The 16,289-nt window shown below is 39.0% G+C and overlaps 1 protein-coding gene across 1 annotated transcript; it reads left to right on the forward strand.

The window, feature by feature from the left end:
• Window positions 1-190: 190 nt before the first annotated feature.
• On the forward strand, window positions 191-12,573 carry LOC309874074 (killer cell lectin-like receptor subfamily F member 1). Its single transcript, XM_082751993.1, has 7 exons — window positions 191-430; window positions 6,619-6,696; window positions 7,862-7,960; window positions 8,882-9,022; window positions 10,087-10,235; window positions 10,986-11,098; window positions 11,762-12,573. The coding sequence occupies exons 1-7, from the start codon at window positions 349-351 to the stop codon at window positions 11,892-11,894; spliced, it is 795 nt and encodes a 264-aa protein (XP_082608119.1). The 5' UTR covers window positions 191-348; the 3' UTR covers window positions 11,895-12,573.
• Window positions 12,574-16,289: the final 3,716 nt, after the last annotated feature.

Genomic DNA, 16,289 nt, shown 5'->3' on the forward strand with positions numbered 1-16,289 from the left:
TTTTGTACTTGTGTAAGTACATTTTTTGTGTATTCATAGAAACTTTCCTCTGTTTGGGCCATTCATTTTGGGCCATTGTGTGTTTTTTATTTATTTATTTTTTTCTTCTTCATTTTCTCCTGCATTCTGAAGGGCAAGAGATCATAAAGAAGAGACAGAATGGTGGCTGAAAACAGGCTTTGAAGCTGTATTGAAAGAAGTAACTTCCTTCCTTTTATCTCTTTCTCAGCGTTCCTCAGAGCCATAGCACAGCATATGTATACTTCTGGAGGCAGGCAAAGCTAATACAGGATGCAACCCACTGTATTAAACCTGCTCTTTCCATAACTCAGAGGGATTTGCTCATCAATGGCAGGCGATATCACGTATGTAGATGTAGCAATGCTACCCAGGGAAAGACCATGCACACCTTCTCGGACATCAGTTCCAGGTAAAACCTCTTATCAGCTTTTGGGCAAACACTGTTTTCTCTCCCTCTGTTTAACTCTCCCTCTCTTTTTTCTTTTCTTTTCTTTTCTTTTCTTTTCTTTTCTTTTCTTTTCTTTTCTTTTCTTTTCTTTTCTTTTCTTTTCTTTTCTTTTCTTTTCTTTTCTTTTCTTTTCTTTTCTTTTCTTTTCTTTTCTTTTCTTTTCTTTTCTTTTTTCTTTTCTTTTCTTTTCTTTTCTTTTCTTTTCTTTTCTTTTCTTTTTTCTTTTCTTTTCTTTTCCTTTTTCTGTCTTCTCCTCTCTTCTTCTCTCTTCTCTTCTTTTCTGTCATTTGATACTAAAAGAATGCTATAACATGCTGTGTGCAGAAGTCATGAGATGGGCAAGAAGTTGCAGATTGTGGAAGAGAACCTCATGAGATACAAATCAGAAAAGTTGCTCTTAGGTCAGTATTGCTATGGAGTTCTGTTTCAGTTCTGGGCTATTGTTTTAAGTAACAGAACAAGAAGAAAAAAAAAAGTTGCAGCTTTTTAAACAAAGGTCATTATTTTTAATATGTACACTATGTTTGAAAGCTGTTAAGATATGCTCCACCAAATTAACCTAGCCCAAAAAATCAGACCAATGCATTTTGTGATGTTTTCATGGAAAGAGGATACTAAACTTAATCAGAAAACTAGTGCCAGTCGAAAGTACAGTCAGTGTTACTGAAGGAAATACTGAATGACTCCTAAAACCCTACTGCTCTTCCTCTTTGATTTTCCCAGAATCACAATAAAGGTCTGCCACCACCTGACCAAACAGAAAATGCATAATGGTCATAAGATGATATTTTCATGCTTTCAATGATCATTAGAAATTAATATATTTAGCAGCATTGTATAATGAGCATTTTTAGAACACGTTCTGCTTACAGTGAAGATAAATAATGCTGATGATGCTCTGAATGCACTTAAAAAATTATAAACTATTTTTTATATTTTTGCAAAAGCTTTATCTGAAAGATAAAAATGAGTTCACTTGAATTAGATACCTAATTGAATAACCTACCTTACACTTTCTATTTGTACATTCACAGAGGCTGTTTGAACTGGTGTAACTTGTACAGTGCAAAGCACAGAGGGATCGCTCAGAATTTTACCCAGTTTCCAGGGTGATATAATTTATTTGCAAAGGGAGACTAGTGTCAAATCCTGATTTGAAGACATCCAAACGTGTTCCTTGATCATACTCTCTAAAGGAAATCTTGATTTTGAATCAGCCAGGCTTTAATTTCCAATGGAAGTTCTCATTACTTTTTAGATTGTTCTTGTTAAACCTTTAATAGATTTTAGCACTTAGTATTTTCTCACATTAAATTACTAGCCACAGTAGTTAATTCATCTCTGATTCTCCTTTTGCTTTTACATCTTTCATTGTAACTAGCTTTCTAAATAACTCCAGTCATTTTTGTGGATCTTTTGTACATCCACCAGTGATTGCATCTCCTTTACAAAATATGGGCATCAGAAATATATATACTCAGTATTACTACAAGTCTCAGGTGTGCTGTCTTAATTATACAGATAAAATATCTTAAATAGTGTTTCCTTCACTACTTATAGATCCCTGTATCATCTTCCTTCACCATAACATCTAGTTGTATTCAAACACATTTTATTCAACTGGACTTGCATTTACAAGTCTGATGTGTGTCTTAATTAAATGTGTTGTTAATATTTCTGTCATTTTTAAAGTCTGAAATCTATCGGCAATATTTTTTCTACTTACTTTTGCACAAATGGAAGAAGCACTAAAGAGTATTAGGCAATATTAGACCTATCACCATAGAATCATGGAACAGAATCATAGTTCCAATCCTGAGTTGGAAGGGACCCACAAGGATCATAGAGTTCAGCTCCCTAGTATAAGTTTAGAATATGCTAGAAATAGCCCCTAATGACAATTAGTTCTGTCTTCTTCATTGACATATGCTAACATAGATGTTATTGCAATTAAAGTGGACAAAACCTTGAGATGTATTATCATGCATTAGAAAATTCAAATTAATGATTTCAGCAGCTTATTCCTTCCTTTAAGTTTTAACATTTTTACTGAAACTCGTATATATTCATCCAGCTGGCAAGTATTCCTTTACCCCAAGAGGCCAAGCAAAAGCAAAAGAGTTGCTTCTACCATGGGAAGAATGGGAGAAAACATAAATCCATCCCCAGCATTTTCTGTAATTTTTAAAAATTCAGGGAAAAAAAAGAAAAAACAAACATGAAATGTGACAGAGATGTTGACCAATGTTCTTGAAACATGCTTAAACTAACTGTAAATACTGCAGTTATTAGTGTTAAGGTAACCCACGTGCATAGCGGCCCCTTACTGATGTGCTCAACAATTCTTTAGAGCTAATGAGGAAGAGTTTGTGATCCATAAAACCCAACATAACGAGCTAGGAACTGCCAAAAGCAGAGAGGACCAATGACCAAAGATGCTACTCATTTAGCCATTTCTGTGTGTTAGATCCTTCCCTACAGGCGAGGAGAATCTCTCTCCAGTGTGGGCTGGGCTCAAGGCTGTTTTGGACAGAACAGCTTCTGCATACCAGACATGCTACTAGCATGTCTCACTCATTGTCACACCCTACACGAAGAAGTTTAAATGCCTTCTCCAGTTTGAAGACAGCATTTGAAACCAGTTTTCATGGAGAGGGTCTCAGCTCCAAGGTGAATGCACTACCTACCAGCTGATGGGGCTGTCTGTGTCAAGTGTCACAAGCTCTCACTTTGGCTCTATGCTGACTGTGATAACAATGAAATGTCCACTGGATGATGCCTATTACCCACAAACGCCCCCTTGCCAGACTTATGCCAGTCTTGCTCTTGGCCAGGGATATCTGGCTATCTTGCAGAAAAAGATGCAGCTTTAAGATAGGCATGGTTAAAATTTTACCAGGGAGGAAGGAAAGCTGGCTTGAGTCACCACTGCAAATTCAGCATATGAATACTCCAAGTTGTGGATTCCCAAACATTAGGTAAGACCTCAAATTACTGGGCTATTGGAAAGTCAAACATGCCCACCTCCTCCTGGCTGCATTATGTATGAGCTTTATTAGATGTAATTTACTGGAGTAGATACTAAAAAAGCATGGGTGAGGGGCATAGCTAGTTTGTCCTGCTAAAGTATAGCTGCTGTCAAGATTTGGTGCAAACTAAAGATAAACATGCTGGGGGCTGAATGTCTGCCAAGGCTCTGCAGAAGTTGAGTAGGTATTTTAAATATGTAAAATTTGGATTTGGGTGTGAAAGTATATTTCCAGATCCAGGGCCCAGTTCTTTTTCATCTTTTCTTTATCTGTGAGAGCTGGATTTGTTTTGGTCATATTATGCAGAGTTTCTTGTTCTCCCATTTACTATTCTTATCTCAAAGGTTATTTATTGCGTATATTTTATTAGGATACAGAAAAAGATTTTAAAAAAGAAGTCACTGGTGGCACAGTCACAAAGAATCAATTAGTTTGCAGACAAATGATAAGAAAAACTCAGTTATTGAAAACTATTGGGATAAACATGATGGAGTGGACAAAGTGTTTAAACACTGTTTACCACAATGTAGGAATAAAACATGTCTGTGGATATAAATTTGTGAGGCTGCATCCAGAAGAGTGATAGAAATGAGTTTGTTGTGATCCTATTCCAACTTGAAAGTCAGCGCTAGGTCATTACACAATCTGTTGGACTTCGGCAATTGGTCAGGTGCTCTGAATCAGGACAAGCTCTGAGCTAGAGCTCTGAATGTTCTAGCAGGTCATGTTGAGTTGGTGATACTATCTGTGCACATGCTTTGGTGGACTAGCAGGTGCTACCACGTTGCATGTGCTTCATAACGCATCTAAAAGTAGAAAAATGTTACATAAATACATCAATTTTCTAACAAAAGACAGTTCGCACTTCCTAATGTATTCAAGAAATGTTTGAGAGCAACCTGATTATTGCCCATAACTGATTACATACAAGGCATTTCATCTAGAAAAATAAAATAAAATAAAATAAAATAAAATAAAATAAAATAAAATAAAATAAAATAAAATAAAATAAAATAAAATAAAATAAAATAAAATAAAATAAAAATTGGGAGTTCAATTCCATCATCTAACTATCCTACAAATAGTTGTAGGCTGCATTTATTTTGCCCCCTAGCTACTTGTGCCCCTGGCCATCTTATCATCCACCCTCTGCTGGACTCTTTCCAGCTTCCCCAGACTCCCTAAACTGGGTGGCCCCCATCTGGACACAACATTCCAGCCATGGCCCCAACAGCAACAAGTGGAGCAGCACAGAAACTTTCCCTCCCCTGCAAGTCAGGGCTCTCCAAACTGAACCACGCTGGTGGCTTGAACCACTGTGATAATGACACACTGCTGGCTGAGATTCAGCCTGGTTTCTTGTAGACCACAAGAGCACAATTGCTGTAAAGCCTGACTTTCTGGTGTGAATGAACTGCCAGGAGCACTCCCAATCTGCACATTCACAAAGTAGAAGCTTCCAGTAAATAGAAATATCTTTCTGCACTTGATGATTTGCATATAGAAAAGAAGTGAAATTTCAGTTTTAGTAAGTGACAGAGGTCTCCACCTAGAATGAGGGCTCCTTGTTGCTGAACTAGTAAGGGGTGTGTAAGCATCCGGCAAAATTCAGGTTATGTGGTATTTTCAAACCACTTGCTGACTTCTGAGGACTTGACATTCAAATGGTCATGTGCCAATACAGACTATAATAGAAATAGTCCCTTTTTTGAAACATTCAGATTACATGGATAAGATTTTTTAAAATTATTTATACTGTATGAAATATGTTCTTTACGTTTTAAAGGAAAGTACCTTTATTTGGAAGAGAAAATATTTGGCAATAGTAATAGACTTTCTGAATAGTAATAGACTTTTCTAAAGTATGTATTTTGGAAAAAGTGTTTCCATTTATAGGGGTAGTGCATGTAAATGTTTAGAAGTCCCCACTACTGTACTTTGAAAAATATTTACATTCTAAGAAGAAAAATGCTTACAAGCATTTCTTTCTGAAAACAGTTACTTATCTTTACAGTTAAATGTAATTTAGAAATTTTCTGTAGTTCACTGAGCCAATAAATTGTAATACATCAAATAGCAAAATGTATTAGGCAATGTTCTCTAAAACATAGGAGGTCTTACCTCTATGAATAAACCTCATTTTCCATTCAGTACTCTTCATTATTTTTCTTACATTAAAACTCTCCACATTTCAGCAACCCATATCAATTGCTACCTCATTTCATCCCAGTGAAACTCTCTTCATTTTTTTATGCCAAGTTCTTCCCTGACCAGTGAGACTATGTACAACACAAAGTACTTCTTAAAAACCCAATGATCAGAAACCAAGGATGTAGCACAGAAGCTTATTCTTGATTCAGCTTCATTAAAACCCACTATTTATGGAGAGAAGATCAATGTACCAAAGGTCAAAATATCATCCATAAAATTAGCTAGTAGCCCTACAAAATACCTGGCGAAAGCAAAATTGAAAATATGCTCAGTAGTGAAATCATGTGCATCTAACTCATACCCTTCTATTTTAATTGCTTTTCTTGCTTTGCTTTGGTAATGTGCATTTGGAAAGGGATGCCTTAAATCAGCAGGTCCATTCCTCTGCTAATACAGGCTTCACATAATGCTCTAGCATAAAAATTCACAAGCCAAGAATGTTCCCCAGAACCACCTTGCTGCAGAAGTATTTCTGTGAATTGCAGTTTTCCCTTTGCAGTCCACCTGTTTTGCAAAGCAATCACAGCTCTGCTACCCAGTAAATTCCTATGGTATCTCTTGAGATGGCTTGGCAGCACTGGGAAGCTTTCTGTGGCTGGTACCCAGGTCTTAATGAAACGTCAGCCTGGCTGCCTCCTGGTACAGCCATACAGCACCCAATTAGTTCAAGCAAAGATTATGGAGGAGGTTTTTAGTTACTTCCTGACAGCAGCAGGAAATGATAAGTCATCATCTTGCCTGTTGTTTCTTAAAAAAAAAAAAAAAAAAAAAAAAAAAAGCTGAACCAGCAGCTCTGGAAATACACGTCCCTTTTTACATGGACTATGTGTCTCCTGTATAATTCTTTCTTCTTTCTCCACTTAATGGCTCATTCAACCACAAATGTTAGCATTTCCCTACTCCTTACAGGAAACATGATCACGTATGCTGAACTGCGCATGAAGACAAAACCCAAAGGGTGCAGCAGATCAGAGATTTCCGTTTCTGGTATTGTACTATTTTGTTTGGTTGTCGGTTACTAATTATAGTTTAGTCTTTCCTATTACCCAACAGTAAAACCTATTATCAAGAATCTTTACATACAATCTCCTAGTAAGGAATTGATTTCTCATTTCATATGGTCACGTTTCTTTTCACTGGGTTTTCAGATTATCCTGTAAAAGTGATACTGAAAAAGATTTTAAAAATATTTTTAGTGCCTTTGTGCCCTGAACTAAAAATTTAGTAAAGGAAAATAAAATTCTTCATTCTTTGAAGAACCCTCCTATAAGTTCAGACTCAACTGTATCTCTGCAGGAGCAGCTGTAGGGGAGCTTGGGAAGTAGCCTAATACCCAGAGCACTATTTGCAGTCCCAACTCTCTACTTGCAGTCTGTGCCCTGAGGGTTGTCACCCTCTCTACTGAAGGACATTTGCAAAACAAGGACAGAACCACAAAGCTCTGTGAGCTAAGAGGGAACATTGCAAATATATCTCAGGCGGACGGAGAACAGGGCAGTTCCTCATCTCACCCTGGAAAGATCAAAAAAAGAGTAGTTATGAAAGCATAACTCTGTGGGTTGTGGAAACGACACCTTGACCCCAAATTTCCTCGGGTCCTGCCTTTTCCTGGGTATTACACTCCCAGAAACTGATGAATGCCAAATGGCTGGAGAGATGCTTGACCAACTGTATTTCTCTGTGCTGTGAGGTCAGTGTGGGATCTTCGCCTTTTATGTGAGTTTGGGTAAGTTAGCTTTCAGCCACATGGCCAGCTCTTTAACACAGGAGAGCATGGCCAGAGAGCATACCACTGATCATTCCTGACATCTCCCTGGAATTGCTCTTCAGAGCTTTGCAGGGTGTGAGTGGGTAGATGGGAATAGGTAATGCTTGAAAAAAATTATCTCAAAAGAGAAAAAGAGAATTCTTAATGGAATAACTGGCTGAAAATCATTTGCTTTTTCTGACAACAGGATCTTTCAACTTCACTTTCACCTAAGCAAAATAGATGCAAATTGTTGATAAGTAAAATGTCCCAACATACTTCAAACGGCAGAGTTATTTTACATGATTTCTCTGTTGTTTCCACATTAGAAAAAGTCATACATGAAGGCAGTGCTATTTTTTGCAATGCAAATTGCTTAAGCCACTCTTCCCCTTGTCTTTCCAGGCTGCAAACAGCAGCGCTCAACCTGGTTCTATGTGGCACTGGCCCTGGGATTTCTTGTGCTCATTCTGCTGGTCACCATGGCTGTGCTAGCAAAGCAATGTGAGTAAATCCTACCATCAGTTTCATCTCTTCATTATAGGCATGGTTAAACCTCACAAAAACAATGATACAAAAAACAAACAAACAAAACAAAACAAAACAACAACAACAAAAAAAACACTTTCCCTTAGCATCACATTAAAGGTGTCAGGTTATACACAGATACAGGAAAATAGATGTGGTGTTCCAAAGAGAACATTTCCTACTTGACATTTAATATACACAGCACAGATGAAGGAGAATTGCTGCAGTCTATGTCATCATCAATGATGCTGAAAGGCTGTAGAGGCAGACTTCAAATCACTAGGATAATCAGAGCATCTGACCTTCCTGAATTACAAGTTAAATGTTGCATCTGTGGTGCTACTTTGAGTCTATATCTATTAATTACTTTGTGGGTTTGAACAAATAATAATAAAAAAAAAAAAGAAAGAAAGAAAGAAAAAGAACAAAACAAAACAAACAAACAAACAAAAACAGACTTCAGGTTGTTTCATTTAATCAGACATCCTGGTACGAGTAATATCACAGCCCAGATCATGTTCTAGTTATTTAAGAACTGTTCCAGAAAATATATTAATTTCCTAAAAGAAAACAGCCTTGAAAATTTTCAGAAAAAAAAAACAAACACATACTTTCCCAACAAAAATTCCTACCAAAATATCATTTATTCTTTACACATCCAGCTATCAGATGTGGCATAAACCTTCCTGTACTCACCATATCATTCAGCAGCTATACCCTTTGCCAGACAGTTATACTCACCGAATGTACTCCCAATTGAGTGTTCATACCCCTCCGCATGCATATACACACACATCTCACAGTCACGGTATAACACTGGATACAAAGACTGTACTTCCTTGACCCTGTTGTTAATCATAATCTGTATCTATTTTTATTTCATTTTGTTTCTTCAAGTTTTGGAAGGCAGAGCAGAAAAATCAGATTTTTTTCCCCAGTATGGTCTAAATAACACTGACAATCACGTTTCTTCAGAGAAAACAGTCTCGGCAGTGCTCCTGAAATGGCTAATGGAGGAACTGTGTGAAGATGGAGAAGGTGAGGAAAGTTAGTCCTTTCACACTATGAAAGATGTGCTGTGTACACACTTCTGTTGTCTCTGTTCCCATTTCTATGACAGCCCACAATTTATGGGAAATCACTGGTACTACCCGGGGAGCACGGTGTTCCTCCATAGGAGAAGTGGTGACTGGATCTACACTAACATTTCAATGACATCAGCTTTGCACTATTTGGTACATACAATTTTCAGTACTTTCTTTGACCTTTCTTTCTGTCAAAGGCTGCTGTCAGAAATGTCATCTATTATAGCCTCCCTGCATCCTAGAGAACACTTTCCAGACAATAACTGTTTGCAAAGAGTCGGTAGGATTTAGTTTTCCTACCCTTTTGCAAGAATCATGAAGGGGAAGACCTTACTGGTCTTTTCACCATGGATCTATTATTTATTAGTTAACATTAATGCATTTCTGAGTGTTGATTGTAATGAGAAAAAAAAAATATATATATATAGAGAGAGAGAGAGAGACTGTTACTTTGAAACATTAAAGGAAGCCAGGACAGAAAATGTGAGGGATGTTCCTCACAGATGCTGTGAGTGAAACAGAGAGTGTATCTGGGAATAACAGCATTCACTTCAATTTACTCTAATTCTTTATTCAGCTTGATAGACATAATTTGGACCTCAATAAAGTATCTGTGGTTTTCAGTCACCTCATATGTAAAATCTACACACTCTGCATCATGTCCTATAGCATGGTATCTCTTCACAAGGACTTCAAGAGGGGAATGAATGTCTTCACAGCCCTCTAGGTTCTCCCTGTGCATATCCACCTGGCATATCCATCAGGGAGGGGAGAGCGAGGAGTTGTGCAGTGGTAATGCACAAGTGCATAGCATCAAGGCAAGGGATTGTGAAGCTGAGAACAGGAGTGACAGAGGAGCCTTCAAACCTCACAACCTTCCGCTGCCAGTGAACCCACTCTTTGGAGTAAAGGTTGACTGCTTTTGGACCAGCCAGCCTGGCACACGAACATAAAATGCTACAGGGCAACTGGAACAAGTAATGGTGTGAGCTAATGTTTCCCTATCTCCATCTACAGAAACATGTGAGCTGTGTCCGCCAGGGTGGCAACTACACAGGGGAAGGTGTTACTACTTCTCTGAGGAGGCTGTAAGCTGGGATGACAGCCAAAGAAACTGTCTAGCTAAGAAATCCCAGCTTCTTGTCATTGAAGATGAAATTGAGATGGTAAGTCTTGCAGCAGCCCTAAAAAATGCACAACAAGCATCTACCTTAGCCAAACATTTCACCAGGTGAACCTCCAACTGCTGCCCCAAATATCAGGTGTACACACAGCCAAGCAAGAACCTTATCAGGTGCAGAGCATGTGACTCCCTATTGACAGGACTTCATTTCAGAGAGAGTCAAGAGAAGAAATAGAGAGAAGCACAAGAGGAGCAAGTGTGGAAACCACCACAGTTTTGACTGGGAGGAGGAAATGCTGGGGCTTCCCACTCATCTCCAATACTTGGCTCTGAGAAGAGAGGTTTGATTTGACTACTATTTGACTATGGAAATTCAAACAGTCAAACCTCCATCCCATTTTTCTTTGGAAATGTGAATATCAGGGTATGACTAAATGGCAGGTCATGGCTCTTCTAAGAAACTTTTTGTTCTTTGAGGAACAAGACTTTACCTTAGAAGTTTGTAGTCTGGCTCACTAGAGTGTGAAACATCACTGAGGCCATTTCCAGTTATTGAGGGTTTTTTTTTGACAGCTGGCAAGAAGCTAATTGGTCTGAGCATCAGCCTAAATCAAATCTCTGTGGGTGGTCATGTGTATAAGCCACTGTAATGGGCTGCTTTGCTGTATCTGTATCCTTGCCCTTTCCCTTCATGTGAGGGACTACATTGAAAGCTGTGTATGGGACAGGACAGGGACCTGAGCACAGCAGAAAAGCTCTGTTGCTGGATAACATATTTCTGCTTGTTCCACAGGAATTTATAGATAATATAGAGAAAGATACCAAATATATATGGATTGGGTCAAAGGTGGAAGATGAGAAGAAACAACGGAATTTGCTTGGAGATCCCAGAGTAAAAGAAAACAGGTGATTACTGGTTGCGGGTTTGAAGGGGGAGGCATCTTTGGCAAAAGCAAAGGTGTGTTACTCTGCATGGAAATATAACTCTGAGCCCAAGCTCTTTTCCCAAAGTATAGACCTAGTCGTGCAGTCTCAGGCACCTATTTTGTGTCTCTTTCACCACCAGTTTAAACAGATCCTGCTGAGCACCTCTGGAAGCAGATTTGTCCTCTGGCTGCAAGACCAACCACAGTCACAGTTTTTGTGTTTACGACTACAAAGAGACATTGTTACACACTTCTTCCATTAAAAATCACCATCACTGAACTCTCAGTGCGTAGACTGTGCATACCACCTCCATTGAATGTGATGTCTGTTACATAGAGTTGATGCTGGGATTTGTGCAGCTGAAGGGTCCTTCTGCCTCTCACTATTACATTGCATTGCGGTTCATCATCATGGCTGCATGCAGAGATTTTCCTCACATTTCTTACACTAATGTTCATGAGAATCAATCCTTCAGTGGCCAGAAGGATTGATTGTGGGTGCCCTATGCACCTATGCATGACTGTAGAACTGTACTTTAACATGTCACTGAATGTGCTTTCCCCAATACCCTGACCCAGTATTTTTATCCAGTACTGAATTTATAACTGACAAGTCATTATGTCCTTCTTGTTCTCTCATCAGGTTAGCTACAAATAGAATTGGGACTGACGAGAACTGTGCTGTTTACAGAAAAAAAAATATGATCCAAATGGATAATTGCCAGACTTTAAAGAAGTGGATCTGTAAGAAGAATGCAACATTGTTGACTCTCTAAGCTAAATTGTCAAACAATAGGCAGAGCTTTTTGTCGGGAGACTCGTTTTGCTGACAAAACAACAATTAATCAATGTAAATATTATGAGACTTATGCAGAAATTTGAATTTTACCATTCTGTGCTCGCTAAGACCATGTCTGATAAAATCAGGGAACTCAGAAGTTGCCAAGTGTTAGCATGAAGGTCATGCAACAGGACTGTGAGTCAGCACGTGTGGCTCTGGGAGTGCTGAGCATTCCCATGGACAGACATCAGCAGCAGCTCTCAAAAAGACGCGATAAGAGATATGTGAGGATGAGCACTGTGTACATGATCTGTATGATATGCAAGAAAGATGCCACCTGTGAGGGCTGAAGACTGTGCTGGAGCCCACTGCTTTTGTATACGTCCCTGAAGCAGACTTTGCTGAGGCACATTTTATTTGGGTTTCAATATTTTGGTGTTTTCTGAAGGGCTGGAAGAAAATGATTTTACTAGACAGTGTCTCATACTTATTCAGAGCCAACCTGCATGGCTGCTGGGTATAGAGGTACTGGATCAAGTATGAGGTGACCCATAATGCTTGTGGCTAATAGCCTGATGGCTCCCGTCTTCTTCTAATGTTGAACCTTGTGGCCTGATACAAAGCTATGAGCTAAGGAAGAGATTTGGACCATAAGACAAGATTGCAGAGGAACAGCAGCAAGGAAATGAAGATGGTGGCCTGCCTTTCCTCCTACATTTTGCCCCTTTATGTTGCGAACTTTTTGACATGGAGCTCTAAGTACTGCCTGAGAGATGTGATCAGATATTGAAGCTAAAGTTAAGTAAAATTAATGACTGTTGATCCAGTCAGTAAATAAGATGCTTGGTCACTCAATTTTCAGGGACACCACACTATTTCTGGACCTGCAGTGAAAAAATGCTAAGAGCGATCTGACTTACCATCTTTTTTAGATTAATATATTTGGAAAAAAAATGAAAAAAATGTCATGATTAGATTTCAAAGAAGTCACGAAGGTAACTTGTTCCAATTGTTACAAATAACTTAGTATAATAAGAGTAACAATTACTCTAGATTTCTAGCTAGCATGTGTCTTTAAAATGAGTAACCCAGAGTGCAAATATTTGCACCACTGTTGAAATATTTCCAGTGACTCATGTTCAATAATGAGGAGAGCAAGTAATGTGTAAACATGGAAATTAAAACAACAACGAACAAACAACAAACATATAGGGGAAAATGGATGTGGAGGTGTAATAAAACTGCTTTCCTCCTGTTTGAAAATCATGTACCTCCACTTGGGTATTCACAGGGTCCTGAAGGCACTAATAGGCCCTAAGCATCCTGAAAGCCTCTCCTGAGACTCCCACCCAGATCTCCTTCCAATGGGCCCAAGATTATTCAGTCTCAGGCCTGGGGTCAGTCTCTGCCTGGGCAATGTCATAGATGTACCGTCTCCAGTCTTGCCTTCCTGCCTCATTTCTTGGATGGATCTTGAACCTTTGTTGTTGGTATCTTGTCTCCTGGATACCTCCTTCTAAGAATGTTCTAATTTGTCTTTGTCTCTGCCTCCTGGATGAACTCTACACCCACATTATAGTCTTGTCTGTAGTCATGTCTCTGTCCCTGTTGCTCCTGACTGGATTCCCTGAGTGGATCCTGGACCTGCCTCATCACTTGCTTTGCCTGGGATAACAGTGAAGGACACTGTTATCAGCACCCTGCTCTACCTGCTGTTTTCAGCCCCCGTGGGACTGTGCCTGGTTGATGAGAGCATTGCCTTTGCAAGGTTTGTCCTCTGCTCTTGGCTCACGTTGCCTTTGGTATATTCCTATTTACACCAGCTGCTTCTGAACATACCAAGCCCCACAGGTGGCACCTCAGATCTATTGTACAAATCAAGCAATGACTTTTGTATTCCTGCAAATGCTCTTTTCACTACTGGAGTGCATAATTTCTGCTCTACAAGTTTTATGTCCAGTACCAATACCGAGGGGCTAGGGGGACCTCTGAATTCCTCTTGTTCATACAAAGATGCTCAGCTGTCCTCTGTCTACCTCAAACACCCACTGAAGTGCTTTGCAAACCCTTTTATGCACAAGTTCACCCAAATGAAAGACGATTCTTATGGCAGACTGTATCCCATTTATTTGTATGTTTCCAGACTCTAAGAGAAGTTGTGTGTGTAAATTTTGTTTTCTTATTACAGCAGCAGTGAGTAGAAAAAGATCTCCTCCTTCAAATCGAGAGGTGAGTTGCCAAATCTTAGACAGGTGGCTCCCCTAGAGAAGAGAAAAGCACATCCTTGTTTCTTCTCTGCTGGATACTTGGCACTACTTCTTATAGTCAAAACAACAAGTTGGTTTATTTAATTTAACAAAGACTTGTGCAAGCGAAAAATGAACACAGTCCAATCTGAATATTTTATTGGAGCAAAGAAAACCAACTCTTCCACAGTATGTTTGAGTCTTGTTCACTGATACTGATAAACTGGCTGTATTAGTCATGAAGCACAGCAGTGGTGGCTGTTCAATAGGGAAGCAAAACAGGGAGACTGCATTTCAATATTCTTCTCTTCGGGTATGCTTTGATTAAAAAATACCTGTGTGACATCTGAGTTCTATCTGATAAAATATCAAACACTTCTGATGTGAAAGCTAATATTCAAAAAGCTCAAACTGAACTGTGAATCTCTAGTTTCATATTCTCAGACAGTGGGGCCACAGAACTGAGGCATTCTCATACATACAAACTGCTGCCTTGCAAAATCTACTAGTGTAAAATCTACTTTTCCATGCTTACAGACAGGGTTGCTTAAGCAATTTTTTTTTTTTTTTACCCTTTCTATTTCAGACAGCATCTCTTCAAATGCCCCTAAAGTCAACTCTTCTACATTGTGCTTACCACAATAAGACACTGAATTCTTACCTTGTTTCATGGAATCATACAATATTTTTTAGAAAAAGACACTCCAAGGCCCTTTTGGGGCCTGTTAGGGAGAGTTTCTAAGCTGCCAGGCTTTTAACACAGTTTTATGTGCTTTTACACTGTCTCTGTGTGGTGAACTGTGCGTGAAAAAAAAGACAAACCACAAAATACCATAACATTAAAATCAAAGATGCTACTCTAACAAAAAATGCACAGACTGGAATTAAAGACCTTGTTAGCACCAAGAAAGATAAGTAAGTCCAATATGGCTTTCAAAATGTAAAGCCTTTAGCTCATGTTTGCTGTGGAGCACATAATTAAAGGCAGATGCAGTTTCCAAGGTATGTTGATTCATACCTGCCCCAGATGTGTGGTGCCCATCTGGAGGGCTGTGGTTAATGTCTGTAACCTGTGATGACTAACTGACAGACACGCTCACAAGTAAGCTCATGGCATGAAGTACCACTTTTTTACCATGCACGTGATTGCAACTGTAGAACAAATGTTTCATGATATATGTCATAACACCGACAAACTGACACCCCTCCCTCACATCATGTGGCTCTTAGTGAGTTCTTAGCTGCACTGAAAACAAAGAGAAGACAGAATACAGCAGAATGTGAGCCTTGAAACTCAGAGACCAGGGAAACTATCTACACAAGAAAGGACCCTCCATATTTTGCAACTCACCTCTCAAACAGCTGTAGACTCATTGAACATTTGAAGACCTCAGAAAACTAATAATATTAAATTAAATTTACAAGCTTTTGCTGACCTGCACAAATAAAAACCTGTTGTGGTGTTAGAATCCATCCATGGACACTGATGGCCAACAGTGCACTCATTTATGGACACACAAAGATGGTAGGGAGGTAGTAGGCGTGTGTAAGTGAGAGTTTTAAAGGTGAAGAGATCCTCTTTTGAGATACTAACCGCTTGATGTATCTATGTTCCATAAGCACAACACGACAGCTTTTCTTAAGATCTTTAAAGCTAAAGATTAAGAAGTGAATGTCACAATCAGCGTTGCTGACTTCCTTTCAAACGAAAAAAACAACTTAACTTTCCCCTGCAGAATGTAGTATCAGCAACTAAAGACTCGTTTGAAAAACTGTTGTTCTTGTGTTAAAAGAAAAAAGAGAGAGAGAGAGAGAAGAAAAACTCAGTTCAGCATGCGTGCAGGAACAGACTTGTTCTACATGGAGAAGGAAAAGCAAGGAAAACGTCTGAAATGAACAAGATACTTTTTCTCAATGGAGAAAAAAACATGTTATTCCACGGTACTTAGAGCCTACCTTTCTATATGCATTGTAGACAACTCCTGGATTGCTGGGTTTTATGGCAAATATTTCTCAAACCATGTTGTGGTTTAACCCTGGTAGGCAGCCAAGCACCAAATAGCCGCTCACTCACTCTTCCCAGGTGGAATAAGGGAAAGAATCAGAAAAGTAGAAGTGTGAGAACTCATGGGCTTGGAGGAAGA

Source organism: Aythya marila (assembly GCF_965140915.1).
Source record: "Aythya marila genome assembly, chromosome: 1".
Lineage (NCBI taxonomy): Eukaryota > Metazoa > Chordata > Aves > Anseriformes > Anatidae > Aythya > Aythya marila.

Bases quoted from the DNA above. Each gene is read 5' to 3' on its own strand.
- LOC309874074 (XM_082751993.1), top strand. From the start codon at position 349: ATGGCAGGCGATATCACGTATGTAGATGTAGCAATGCTACCCAGGGAA. The intron at 431-6,618 runs GTAAAACCTCTT...TACTCCTTACAG, and splicing joins TTCTCGGACATCAGTTCCAG to GAAACATGATCACGTATGCT. The intron at 9,023-10,086 runs GTGAGGAAAGTT...CTCCATCTACAG, and splicing joins ACTGTGTGAAGATGGAGAAG to AAACATGTGAGCTGTGTCCG.